The 14,943-nt window shown below is 41.2% G+C and overlaps 1 protein-coding gene across 2 annotated transcripts in view; it reads left to right on the plus strand.

Moving 5' to 3' along the window:
- Window positions 1–14,943, plus strand: part of ADGRB3 (adhesion G protein-coupled receptor B3) — a 703,006-nt gene that overhangs the window by 511,567 nt on the left and 176,496 nt on the right. For both annotated transcript variants that reach the window (XM_084826875.1, XM_084826876.1), the window contains one exon: window positions 14,354–14,480. In XM_084826875.1, the coding sequence (XP_084683001.1) occupies window positions 14,354–14,480 (127 nt within the window). The remainder of the gene's footprint in view (window positions 1–14,353; window positions 14,481–14,943) is intronic.

A 14,943-nucleotide genomic window follows, 5' to 3' on the forward strand; every position in this document is an offset into this window, starting at 1 on the left:
AAAAAGTGCCCTGGGCGCCACCACATATTGACCGCTTAGGGAGGTGGGGGCCAATCACAAAAATGTTGGGAGTGCGCCTTTATCTGTATGTGTGTGTGCACGCGCACGTGCTACCCACTCTGGCTTCTCTCTCTCTCTCTCTCTGGCTCTTCTCTCTCTCTCTTTCTGGCTTCTCTTTCTCACTCTCTCTTTCTCTCTCGGGCTTCTTTCCTTCCTTCCTTCCTTCCTTCCTTCCTTCCTTCCTTCCTTCCTTCCTTCCTCTCTCTTTCTCTCTTGCTCCTTTTTCATTTTTTCTCACTCTTTCTCTCCCACTTGTTCATCTTTCTTTCTCCTCCCTCCCCAGAGCAATCTCCATTGCCTTGCATAGCGAATGAAAAAGTCCCCTGCTGAAAATCAGCTGGGGGGGCAAGTCCCATACCCCTGCCAAGGACCCTGTTGCCCCAAGGGTCCTTGGTGGTGGGTGGACTTTGTTGGCATGTATGGGGAGCAACCCCCCTCCCCTGCTGAAAATCAGCTGGAAGGGTGGAAAGCTCACCCTCCACCAAGGACCCTGTTGCACTAAGGGTCTTTGGTGGGGGGTGCACTGCACACCCCTCCAGCCACTGCTCTGCAAGGAGGACTTTTTCCCCCTGTACAAGTACATGGAAGAATCATTCCATTCACTTGCAGAGGGGGAAAACAGCTTGGCAGGCACCTCAGCATGGCCTCAGCATGCTCTAGAGGCCACTTCATAGCTAGGCATAGACCTGTCCACAAGAAAACTAAACCTTTCATTGGGTGTGGCATATGCTGCTTTCCATCTGCCCAACTCAATGATGCTTTTACATTATATAATAGAAGGAGTGTGTGCAGAATTTGTCACTGGCACTCACACCCGAGTCAGTAATGCCAGCTTCATTTTAAAAAAATTTCACCATTGTTTGCGTTGTGTAATCTCATTGTACACTTTGTACATTGTACACCTCCTGCCAAAGGAAATGAGGTGGGTGGCTACTAGGAGGGCTTTTTCTGCTGTGGCACCCTGGCTGTGGAATGAGCTCCCTAGTGAGGTTCACCTGGCACCTACATTGTATTCCTTCCAGTGCCAGGTGAAGACCTTTTTATTTTCCCAGGCATTTTAGCATTTTAGCTTTCTAGTCTTTTAGCTTTGCTGTTTTAAATCTGTATTTTAAATCCCTGCATTGCTGCTAGGTTTTATTCTGGTTGTATTGTTATACTGTGGTTTTAATGTTTTATATATTTTATATTGTTTTATTGTGTGCTCTTTGGTTTTAATTTTTGTGAACCGTCCAGAGAGCTTCGGCTATTGGGCGGTATAGAAATGAAATGGAATGAATGAATGAATGAATGAATGAATATTGTAGTTCGATGGTGTGGGTTCTTTTACAGATGCATCCTCCTTGGCTAATGGTTAGACAAGGTTTTCAGAGCTTAGCCTTGGCAAATTTTGTTAAAGAGTGGATGTACAATAAGTCCTGTACTAATTGATTAGTGTTCCAAACCTTTTGAAAAATGATAGGGAAAAAAAGAAAACTACCTGGCAGTTTCCCCGCCTCTGGAGACAAGGGTAGAACCTCTCTGGGTCACCGTAGCAATGTTTCTGATTAGCTCTGCTATGTAAGAGCAATGGGTGACAACAGCACAAGTCAGGAGAAGGACAGAAAAGTCCTAGTATGTTTAAATGAAAAAAATATGAATGTGAGGAAATATCTGGGAACTATTGTTTTGAGGTTCCCGGTGGGCTCTGCCTCACTAGCTCAAGGTAACACACACACCTCCTCTGTGAACAGATCTATGACTGGGACCTATACAATGTAAATATTTATCTATAGCTCTGTCCTGGGCCTACGATTATGAGATTGCATAGGGCCTATAACGATTTTAATCCAGCACTGGCTGGGGGGTGGGGTGGGGTTAACCCATCCCTGTCATGCTGTTTCCCTTATCTAAATCACCCTCAGATGCTACAGTTACCAAGCCAAAGCAAAAAAGAGGAGAGCAACACCAAAAGATACAAAAAGTGGAGGTGGCCCTCATGCAGATGCCTAAAGTAAGTTTTATCAAGTTGCTCAACATGTTTCTATAAAACCTATCTTGAGGCAAAAAGGTACTTCCAAAGCATTCACACCAACATAATGTTTCTTTTTGCTCCAGGAGAACTTACAAGTGTCAGCCCCGATGAAGATTTTATCAGAATGCACTGGACAACTTAATAAAAGAATCATTTATTCTTGGCACCTGTTTGAGGGTCACCTTCTCTTTTTGTCAACTGAAAAAAGAGAGGCAAAGTGCAGTTGCCTGTATATTTCCCCATTGGAGCTTAGAGCAGTTTTAAGAAGGGACAGTTTAGATCATGGAAATCATACTGAGGAAATGGTTAACCCCCCTTCCCTGGTGCCACTTCTCTGATCAAACTAGCACCTCCCAAAGCTGTTTTGGAGTAAAGTTGGGGTGGGGGGGCAGGGAAGCTGGGAGATCTGATCACAGATCTCCCCTGTTGTGTCTATTTTGGCTGTAAGGGCAAAGCTACATGTAACACCCATCATGTTGTTGTTGGAAGATTATCATGGCATCTTAGACAGTAATGCTTGCACAAATGTTAAAGGCAAAAGTAATTTAACAGTGTAATAGATTGCTTTCTTCTAGCTCTGCATATATTCCTGCACAGACTTCTGATGGATGTTTTAAACTAAATGTAGCAGTTGAGAGTAAAAAAAGAAGAAGACGAAGAAGAAGAAACCCTGCACATTTAGTCAGGGGAATCCACAATGATGAGAGAGAGAGTTTTCAAACACAGCAATTCATATCCATTCCAGTCTGTCAGTGTCCACTTCAATCAATGTGTTGTGGGTTTGATGCCTTACTGTAGATATAACTCCTTTTTTTGGTGTAGTGTGAAGGATCATAAAGCATCATAAAACAGTTGCAAACATCCCATCAGAATCCTTCTGTGGGGCAGAGGATGGAGGAGATAAATTCACTGCTCAGCATATACCTATACATCAAATCAGTCTTCCCCAACCTGGTGTCCCCCAGATGTGTTGGACTGCTGGCTGGGAATGATGGGAGTTGGAGTCTAACACATCTGGAGGACATCAGGTTGGGGAAGGCTGCATTAAATGATCTGTATACATTAAATATTGCCTTGTGTCTTATGTTCCATCAAGATTTTTAAGCTCTGCCAAAAACATCCTCTTGGCTATATTGCCTCTCCACCAAGTCCACTCTACAAGTTTGTGTGGACAGGCATAGTAGTCTTGTCCACATAGTAGCAACTTCACAAATGTGGAACTTTCTTCTCCTGAAGACACCCCCAAGTTTGAGTCTGAGTATTTTCCAGATGCACTACAGTCCATTCTTTGGTCTGGTTTTCAGTGGACTAAACAGGTATAGGAGGCACTCCTAGTTGTAAGTAGCATTTTAGTGTTGTGTAGTTTAAGAGACATTTGAATGACTGCTTTGTTTTTAGTATTGTTACCCATCCCATGCCCTTTCATTAATTAACTGATTAAATAGTTGCTCAGTCTAAGTCTTGCACCTGTCCCCTTTTAGCTACATATCCTCTTTATGTTGCAGAAGTATGAATAAGTGAACCAAGGCTTCATTATGTAAAGACCATGTGCTTTTTGCTTTAAGTTTATTAAAGGTTCTTAAGGATGTGAAAAGCTCCATTTTTAAAAACTGTATTAGCACCATATTTTTGTTGGGATAAAATGGTTCTGATAATCCAGTGAATTATAAACACATGCCTGATCTTCTAGGCAGTCGCCGTATACCAAGTGAGACAGTTGGTCCATCTAGCTCCGTATTGTCTATATGGAATGGACTGGCAATGGCTCTCCAGAGTTTCAGCTCTACTTGGAAAATGAACCTGGGAATTTTTGCATGCAATACATGCCTTCTACCACAGAGCTGTGACCTTTTTTTCTCTGGTGGTGCAGGAGGCTAGTCACTGACAGTTCAATCTTATCTATGTACGTTTACTCAGAAGTAAGTCCCATTGAGTTCAGTGGGGCTTACATCTGAGTAAACATATAATCACTCTGCAACTTGACAGATACTCAGCTATGATTGGTGTCAGGTGTTAACCACTCCTTTTTAACAACAACAACAAAAGGATTATGTGCAGCGGAAACCAGGGATAAGAAATGAGAGCAGCATGCATACCTCAGCAAAGTGGAAAAACAGGCCAAAAATTTACTGACCAAGCACCTTCCAGCAGTCTGGCATTAATCTGGCAGGGATGTAAGCATCAGAGCACTCTGTGCAAAACTCCATTGCAGACAAGGATGTATACACTGGTCACACACACAAAGTCCTCATTCTGCAGTTGCCTACCCTGCTAAGCAATCTTCACCAAGAAAAAACAGGGTGTCTATATACAACAGCAGCATGGATTGCATGGTCTGCATGGAGAATATGCCCCACAGGCCATAGATTTTTCGATCCTCTCTATGTGAAAACAAAAGCAAAAAACAAAGGTAGCCATAAGAAAAATCTCAAAATCCATATTAGTGTAATACCTTTATTAGGTCAACCACAAGATCACAAAAATTCTCCAGATCTCTTCACCAGGCAAAATATTACAAAGAGGAGGATGGGGGATAGGGTAGGGGAAAAACATGAAGTCTATATGAAATATCTGATGTGGAAATAAAATGCGTTATCCTTTCTGTTTTCAGTGCATTGCACATGCCTATTTATAATTTATACCCACCTATACTATGCTAAAGTGCAAGATGAGTGGCTTACCCACCCTGCCAAATTTTATAGTAATCCATAGTGGAGTTTTTAATATCCTTGTCATTTGGGAAAAATTAACAGCAGCAGCAGTCTTTCTCCAATCATTGGCAAACTCACAATTTTTAATTTCCAGGAAGACTTTTTGATGTTTCTATTTTAGGTCTCTGGCAATAAGCACTTTAATAAGGCAGCACATGATGAGAGACCATGAGAGATTATGAGAAACAAATGACCAAAATTTATATACTGATCAAAATTAAAATAGGCAAAACATATCAGAACTGAAATGCTCCTAAATTTAAAGGTGAATTAACCTGTTTTAATCTGTTTGAGAGCCACCCTGAAAACCTTTATTTAGGGCAATATATAAAACAAACAAACATTTACAAGAAAGATAGTGTATAGATTCTTAACTCAGTATGTTTTTGTTAAGATATGTTTGTTTAATATGCAAAGAGTGCAGTCCTCAAGCCAATGGGACCGCTTTGGTTTGAGGATCATAGTCAAGATGTCTTTTCACTACAATCCTATACATGGCTACTCAGAAGTAAGCACCACTGAGTTCAGTTGGGACTTACTCCAAGGTAAGTATGTATAAGTTTGCAACCTAACACACATACTCAAGATCTCTTGGCATTCAGTGCTGTGCATCATCAAGTCAAAACTGTCTTTGGTGGGATGGAGCATTGTGCACAGGATTGCAGCCTCAATATGGAGTAGGTCCTTCTTAGCTTCCTCTAGCCTCTCTGCAGTCAAGCCTTCTCCACCCTAGTGCCCTCCATTTGTCTTGGTGCCCTGTGCAGTCACAGGATTTATTCTCAGAAACAGATATTTTTTTCAGACATCTCTGGAGGCTACATTTAAAAATCTTAACCCCTGAAGGAGGCCCAGAAATATATGGTATAGGGCCGAAACACGATCGCAGATGTTGCCTTCTTAGGGTACCCTGTTGCATGGAGAGTTCTACTCATATTCAAGTGAATGCAAGTAGAACTCCCTGTCAGACATTACTAATTCAACACAGTAAAGTCTGAACTGAGGGGATGGATCCAGCATGCCTGGAGATGTAGGGGCAGGGCCAGTGTGCATGGCCTTGACCCACTTTAAGGCATCATGTATTCAGGTGAATGCCTGAACAGGGCATAAGTCTGAACCTTATCTGATTCTGGTTTCATGGGCTTCTCCACATGGGGTTTATATTATGCGATCAAGACTGATTGCTCATAGAAGGTTGCAGGTCCTTTACATGACGTCTTCAACCTCCAGGGCCCTCCTGCAGTTTATGACCTTTATCCTGCTTTTTAAAATATCAGAGATAACACAATAAGGAACATTGATCCGATCTATCGGGTGTGTGTAATGATGGCATTATGCTATAATCATAGCACTATCTAGTGGCTGTAAAATGAAATATATAGAAACACATAGAAAGGAAGTTGGTGATTTAGCACGTGTCTGCCTATGTAGAGGAGCTGATCTTAATCCTGCAAAGAATCCAGAGGCAGAAAGCCCTGGTAAGGATGTGGGATTTCATCTTCCTGTGGTGAACCCCCATGTCTTGGTTTGGAGGGAGTCCCTTAAATCACAGTCTCCCAGTTCAGATACAACACACAACTCTTTCCCACTCCAATAAACCATGATATATTGGACCACGATCGTGATGCGTGAAGGCCTAAGAGTTGTCAGTGTGGTATTCCAGTGTACCCTTATCTTTAGTCCAATACCCTAAGGCCAGTCTGCTGATGCTGCTACCATCGGCACAAGGGCCTTGTTGCGCCATGATTGCTGGGATCCAAAGTGTGATGTGACATGGAATCCATACGTAGGCTTTGCCTCATAATGTCGTTGAACAAGGCAAATTGGATACAGCTTACCTCTGGAAGGAAAGATGATAGAGAAATGCCTAAACCATAAATTTAGATTGCACTCATCCTTACAATGTTAGTCACTTCCTTTCCAGTGTTCCATATCCATACTGAATCTGCACCTCATGAATTTTGCATATGTCCAGGTGAAAATATCTACCAACTCAGTATAAAATAGAAGCTAAAAAAAGCTGATATGAAGACCTTGCTTGGCTGGTCAGGCATTACTGAGCTAGTGCAGTAACATATGCTCATTACTTTAGTGTTACTGTGATAAATTGTATAGAGGTTTTTTTCCCCAGGGTATATTTTCTGAGCAGCTTCAAATCTCATTGGATTAAAATTTGTTTTCTGGCCCAGATGCATACTTGTTTTGCAAAAATAATATTTAAATAGGATTAATTTTTGATTTAGAGATCAGCAAGAGAAAACCTCAGGGTGTGGGGGTTTTTTTTGGTATTTATGCATGCATGCATGCATGCATGCGTATGCATGGGAGGGGATGTTTGTTCACCTTTACTAAAATGCTCAAATCCTCCTAGATACTTGAAGGGGGGAAATATTATAACTGGTAATCTGACTGACTGGTGTGATCTGCAGATCCTAATCCAAACCATAAAACTCAGTGGGTGCTTAAATGGCAGAATATTTACTTTAGTTTTCTCATATTTGTTCTTAAAATTTAAAAAAAAATGAGGTGAAAGAAAGATGTTAATCAAGTGAGCCACTTGGGAGTTTAAAATGCTTTGCTATGAACTTTTGAGAGAAAATGTTCTTAGCTGCTGTGGCCTGAGGAATGAATATATTTCCCCCCTCCCCAAATTCCCCCTGCAGTTGGGCTTGGGTTTCAATCCAATAGCTACCATGCCACAGAGACTTAGGCTGTAATCCTATACACACTTACCTGGGAGTAAGGCTTATTGAACTCAGTGGGACTTACTTCTTGAGTAGACTTGTATAAGATTGTACTGTTCAGCATATTTGAGCTTCTTGATTTCAATGGGTTTAAGCATACCAATTTCTCTGTTGAATGTTTGAACCAGTGCTGAGCATTTGAAGAGAAAAAGAAGTGGAACAAGTAGGGCTGTGAGTGTGTTCTCTTCAACATGTTGACAAGCACAGCTAAATTCTTGTAAGGGGAACAAGAAGGTTGTGCCATTCTGACTGAAGTGAAAGTCTCATTCTGCGACATGACTCCTGGCCTGCCCTTTCCAAACACAGATGGAAAGAAACCATCTTTCTCAGCAGGCCACATCTTTCCTGTATATTATTAACACATAACATCTAAGTGGTGTTTGATGGGGAAATCCAAGATGGTGTTGCTGCTTCTTTACATGTGGAGTCAGTGCCAATGTTTGGTAGTCAGTCTTCCTGTGCATACATTTTACATAAAAGCCTGACAACAGTGGGAGCTGTCTTCACTATCCTATATTGCTCAAGTAAGCCCATCACACATACAAGAGTAGGCTTTCTGTTCTGTAAGCACACTGGCATGCAATTACTCAGAAAACTAGTAACTAGGAACAGGAGTCACCAGTGTGAGCAAGGGAATAACAATCCACTCAGTAATAAATAAATCCTTTTTTCTTATATTGGCAAGGATTCATCAGAGGAGAATAATGTGGTAATTGGTGTACAGTATGTGATAAGTGCATTGCTACATGAATAGTTTTTACAGTACTGCCCTGGCACATTCTTAGTAATCATTATTTTTAATTACACAAAGTAGCACTGCAGATAATATGACATTTGTGCCATATAGTTCAACAAAACTTAAGAATCATGCATGGGCATATTGTGTCACGTTACCTATAAAATAAGGTATGCTGCAGAATAAGGGAAATGTGGCTGCAAGCACATCATGGGTGGTCTGATCATTACCTGTGATCAGTTTTGATGCCAGCATTTCTGTGCATAATCCTTACTATACAAATGCTCAGAGGTAACATTTTCATGCTCCAAGTCTCATTTCAATCTAAAATGTGCACCCCAAATGGAGTTGGATGATTGTTCCAAGTGCAGACTTAGCACAACAGGGGAGAGCATAGCCAGCAGATTAGCTAAATATTTTTTAAATAATAAAAAGTAAACATTCATGAAAGGATGAGGCTGGATGAGCATTGTAGTTTCTAGGGACTTTGTAGAAGGGGAGTGCACAGACACTGAGGACATAAACAATTATATTTTAAAATAATAATAATAATAATAATAATAATAATAATAATAATAATAATGTTCACAAAAGGGAGGAAGGAATTTTTTAACACGAGTGACACCACAGGCAATAACCTGAGGTAGATGGCTACTTGTACAGGTTCATGCCATAAGGAAAAAAATCTGATGCCATCCAGATGTTTTGAGCTACAGCTCCCAACATGTTGCAGCATTGACATGCTGGCTGGAGCTGATGGGAGTTGAAGTCCAAAAAATCTGGAGGGAGGGCACCAGTTTAAAGAAAGCTTCTTTAGGGAATGTGCTTTTCTGATTGGTTTATCTTATCTTATTAAAATGATTAGTTTAGATTAGCATTTTATGTTCTGATTTTTTTTCTCAGGGTTAAAGATCACTTCTGAATCCAAAAATTATGTATTGTTTAAATTAAATATGCATGTTCAAGATCTCATCTATATTCTAGTGTCTAGTTATATGTAAACAAGGAACCTCTGGCTTTGGGTACATTGCATCTTTTTATTCTTCCATTGTCTTGGTTAATTATTTTATTTTATTGTCTTCTTGTTGGTATGTGTAAAGGCAAACTGTCAAATTGCTAATGAATTGACCAGAAATAGAAATTGGATGAACAACTTGGGGGGGGATATAGCATTTGTCCAAGTAAAGATCTTGTATATTCAATGCTGGCTAAACTGCAATATTCCCAGAAGAGAAGAATAACCTTTAAGGAAGATGCTTGGATTGTGTACAACAAATGGGAGATAACTCTCCATTCATTGTGCTGAAACCTGATCATGTAGAAAGGCAACCCTGAGGCTCAAACTTCTTGGTAATGGGGATAATTTTCAGATATAAATATAGGTAGTGTATTACTGAACATAAGGAGATATATACAGTAAGCCCATTCACTGTTAGAAGCAATTATTTTGTCAAAATCTGAGAGACCACAGGACACTTTGTTGTCTTTTCAGAATCTTGGTTCATTATTTTGTCATCTTTAGCTCCCACTTCTTTGGCTTTTTCTAATTGTATCAGTAGGACAGTTCCAATGAGTCACTGCAATCCTATATATGTGTGAGTGCAGGTGTGCATGTCACAGGGGTAAAATTAATGAGGTATAGGTAGGCACTTATCAAGGCCTCCTCCTCTGGGCATTGTATTAACTTTAGCCTAGGGCAAAAGATGACCTAAGAAGATCCACACAAGTCCATTCTGGCTAAGAATTGCAATCCACCATTCTGAAACTGGTCAACCTGGCCAAATAAATTTAGCTGAAGCATCTGCAATTTTTACCTGGGCAGAGGTCCAGCATCTAATATTACCAGATGCCACTTTATAATTCAATATAGCCTTAGGAGAATAGAAAAAGGAATGCCTGGGAAAAGAACCATGAGAGAGATTTATTTATTTATTTGTTTGTTAATTTATTATTTAAAATTATTGGGCCATACCTAACACTGGCCACACACTAGCAAGACTCACTGCTAGTGCAATGGGATGTTAGCAGATCCTGAAGTAATCAGAAATGAGATGAAGTGCTCATTTCTGGCACAGGACAGGTCAGCAGAGCTTACAGAAGGGCACTCCACTGACCTTCCCATTCCTTAAATGAATATTTCTGCTCATTTCTGGTGTTGCTTTTGGAAGTACTAGTTTCCTGTTGTTCTGGCAGTGGGTCCAGCTGGCACAACAGAAACAGAGGGAGCTCAGTGGTAGTACTGGATACTGCCCTCTATTATTATTTTAGGTCATCTTTAAGGATGTAATCCTATGCATGCTTAGACAGAAAAAGGTTCAACAACTCTCAACATTCCCTAGCCTACATGGCTGGCTAGGGAATGCTGGAATTTATAGGACTTCTTTCTGTCTAAACATGCATGCGATTGCGTCCTGAAGGACTTTGTGGTTGTTTGTTAAGAAATTATGCCTCTTTGATATTCCTTTTCATGTGCTTCATTCCACTTCATACTCCCCAGCATTTAAAAATACATTCTGGGACTACACCCTGGGTCCAAAGAAGCAAGCAAAATTGCCCTGAGACAAAAGTGAACTATGTGATTGTATTTAGTCCACAGATTGCATTTTCTTACATCTCTATAAAGCAAATGAATATACAACAAATGCTGCATCATTTTTCATGGTGCTGTGCAATGAGACTAGAACGATGGGTCAGGGTGGCAGGCTGATCCCCAGAAGCCTATGATGGGCATTCCTTTGGGGCAGCAGCTCCTCCTTTCTTGCAGTGGCTGATGGCTCCAGTGGGAAGCACTAAAGAAGAGTGGCTGCTGTTGTGGTTTCAGGTCAGACTTACAAGTCTGAGCCAGTGACTCAAGTAGAGGAACCCCAGGGAAGTTCAAAGAGCAAAAGAAAGCATGGGATGATAGCCTTGCATGAAGGCAGGAAAGCGTAAATCAGCAAATGTGGTGGAATTATCATAAGTAGTCAGATATCTTGAAAGCTCAGAACCAGATGGAGGTAAGAGCTAAGTTTAAATTGCACCTTCCTCAAATAAAATATAATTCAAGAACTGGTTATAACAATTAACAGAGCATTTATGGTGGCATTATAATAATTAAATGCTGACACAGGACTCACTTGATTAAGGAGATTATACACACACACACACACACACATGCACACACATACACACACACACACACACATACACACACACATACAAACCTTAAAAAGTTAAGTGCTTTAGAACTCATTACTTTTCTCAAGGAACATAAGAATTATATTTCTATGCTGCTACTGAGAATTCTATTTGAGAATGCCACCAACCTCACAGAATATATTTCCCAGGATTTCTTTGGGCAAATATAACATGAACTTATTTCAGTGTAAACTCCAGAAGTACCATAATGTCATTGCATGATCTTGACTCAAAGGGAATAGAGCTGAAGACTATAAGGACTGACCTTTAAGCCTCTATCTGACCATTCCAAAATTTGCCAGCCTAGATTACTGAAAAATTAGCACAAGCTTTCTACAGTCAAAATAGCAATAGGACTAACTTTAGTATTGAGCAGGTGAAAAAAGCATAGATATAGGACCAAATAAAATTAACTAGTTGTATTTGAACTCAATTAATCAAGCATTTTGTTCCAGATTTCTTCGTCTCTTGATTTATGCATAAAATAAATTGTATAATATTTGCTTATTTATGATTGTAAACCATTCCTTTGGAAAATATATGGAATTTAGCAAAGATTTCTTTTATTTCAAGATTTTCTGAATACATAAACAAAAATACACTTCCCATACACTAATGTATTTTGTTTGGGATAAATTTAATTAGTTGTGTTATTATGCAACCTTAATTATTCTCCTTATAGTGTCAGTATGCTGGTCTAACTATGTTTTCACATGACTACTCTTTAAAAGGGGGGGGGCAGACCTGCCAAGACATTTTCCCTACCCTTCTCTAAATGTGGAGTTTCTTCTTCCCTGTTTATGAGAACCCAGTCACCCACCAGGCATCATCTGCCCAGTCCTTTCCATGGCCAGTCTATCCGTGAGTGTATGAGAATGACTCTCAGGATGGATAATAACACTGCCTTTATGTGTTAAGCCACTTCAGTTTCCCTTAAGCTCCCATCTTCTTTAATATTTAATCACCTCTGATAAATGTATTTCATTTGGGCTTTAACAGCATGTCACAATAAGACAAGATTCAGGAGAACAAATGAAATTAATGTGTGAGATTAATCAGTAGTAGATACATTTCAGTTGTTGTTGTTGTCATTGTTGTTGTTTCCCAAGTTAAGAAAATAGTCCCTGGTTTTGTGTGTGTGACTTTTAGGGCTACAGCTGGACAGACTCCTAAAGGAGATCGTTAAGAACCTAGGTTTGGGGGCTTTCCTAAGCTTTGTTTATGAATCAGCTTTGAAAACATTTGTAGTGCCAAGCGTTGGGCTCGCAGGGTGTTGAAAAGCAAGTGGCGCACAGTGGGATGGGATGATGTGCACTTTGAAGCACACATAGCCAGTGTGCAGTAACCACTGTGAAACGAAGTGGGACATCCAACGCAGAAGTGATGATTCCAAGGGGGCTTAGAGAGGATGGAATCTGAAGGTGAAACTGTGTTTCCCCTCCTCTCCACACCTCTTCCCCCTTAAGTGCCTGGGGGACGCGTGTGTGCGTGTGAAATCGACAGCACTTGCTATTGGTGGCAGGAAACTTCCTGCCAGTAATGCGCAGATAGATTAGGCAATACATGAATCGCATCATATGAAGCCTGGTTATGGAAAGGTGAGGGAGGGGGTTGGGGGAGCTTGTATGAAGGTATGTGAGGTAGAATAACAGATCGTGTTCTAATAAGCAAAACACGAAATTCGTGAAAACAACAGTCTTGTGTGCGATGAAGCTGAGAGGTTCTTCTTTAGGAGGGACCCCCAAACCCCTTTGATTCAAATGAAACACACGACTATTCTCTCCTCCATCCCCCCCCGCCCCCACCTCTCGCCTTGCTCTTTTTCTCCGCACAAGGAAAACGTGGGTTGCTACCATTTTATTGTTCTGCCGGGGAGGACTTGAGAAGGAGCTTTTATACTTTGTAAATGGCTAATCAAATCAGGGGCGTTTATTTTATTTTATTTTTACAAAAGGGTTGGTGGTGAAAAAGCGCCGGCAAATGATCCCTTCACGCTTGTAAAGCCCCGCCACACACACACACACACACACACACTCCACTACGAAAAAGAAAGGGGACGGACGGAGGGCGAGCTGGACAGTGATGTCTGGAGGGCGAACTGGTGTCTCTTTGACGATGTGCTCCGCTGCTGAAACCCGCCCCTCTGCTGAAGCTCAGGCAAAAAAGGGAAGAGTTGGAGGAGGCATCATCCGCTGATGCCGGTTTCCAGGGTGAAATCCGCAAGGCTGAACATTAAAATCAACAAGACGAACAAAATATCTACAACAACAACAACAACAAACCTAGCCAGCAGAAAAGAAGACCCAGAATCGTCCAATCTGACGAGTATTAATCAGACAGAGATTTCAGAGCCATCTGCATTTAAATTACACACGCATACACGAAAGAGAGGGGGAGAGAGAGAGGTAATAGCCTCACATAAACGTGGAGTTAGACCCAGGCAGAGCTGGAAGGAATGGGGGGGGGCACAAGGGTCTTTTGTTTTATTCCCCCCACGATGAGTTTTTTGCGGTGATCTGAGCACTTAGGAAGCGGGGGGCAGCGGAGAAGGCTTCCGCTTCTAGCGCGAGCAGAAAAGAGGTCTTCCAGAGAGCTGGTCGTGGTTTCAGCACCAAGAGCTGTGGACAGCTCACTGCGCGTACCAGAGCTGCCTGGTGCTTTCCGTCCCCCTCCCTCACCGTCTCCCCCCCCCCCCCGCCCCGCATTACTGTACAGCTGGAGATGCATCTAAATTAAGCCCTATTCAACAACAAGTAGATCTCTTCTGTCCGGGAACCACACTAGGCTCTGCTCTCAATTAAACTGCATTTTCTCTTCACGGAATTGACCGCCAGCCGTAATTATCCCGATTTTCTCTCTCCCTTTCTCTCTCTCCCTCCCTCTCTCTGTCTCTCTCCCTCCCTCTCTCTTCTTGCAGGAACGACTCTTTGGGAACCTGGTCCACCCAGGGATGTAAAACTGTGCTTACCGATGCATCCCATACGAAATGCTTATGTGATCGTCTCTCTACCTTCGCCATTTTGGCTCAGCAACCTAGAGAAATAGTAAGTAACAAAGGGGGGCGGGTGTAAAAACCCTGAGTTTAATGCAAAAGCTGGGAGATTTTTTTTTTTTAATGCGTCCAGCATTAACTCCAGAAATATTTCAGTTGTGTGCATTGTGGAATTGTATCAACGTTGCAGATTGAGAAAAGGCTGGCTCTTCTATTATCTATTAGTAGCTCTTAGTTTATGGAAATGAATTGCAATTTTGCCATATAACTAAATGCTAGTCAGTTTCAAATGTCTAGCAGCCTCTGTTTTTATAGAGAAAACTTAACAACTGTAATGTAAAGTATTACAGTTGGGTTGTGCATGTTTTTAGAGGAATGGGTAAGGTTTTTTTTAATTGTTGCTAGTAGAATGAAGACCCTTGCTACTCTGGTTAAACAGATTGCAGTTCTGCATTGGGCATTTTCAGTACAGGGAATCTGTGCTGTCTGTTGACATGTAAGAGAGACAATCTAGT

Source organism: Heloderma suspectum, chromosome 1, assembly GCF_057233095.1.
Source record: "Heloderma suspectum isolate Gila_16-S chromosome 1, 16-S_ref, whole genome shotgun sequence".
NCBI classification, from domain to species: Eukaryota; Metazoa; Chordata; class Lepidosauria; order Squamata; family Helodermatidae; genus Heloderma; species Heloderma suspectum.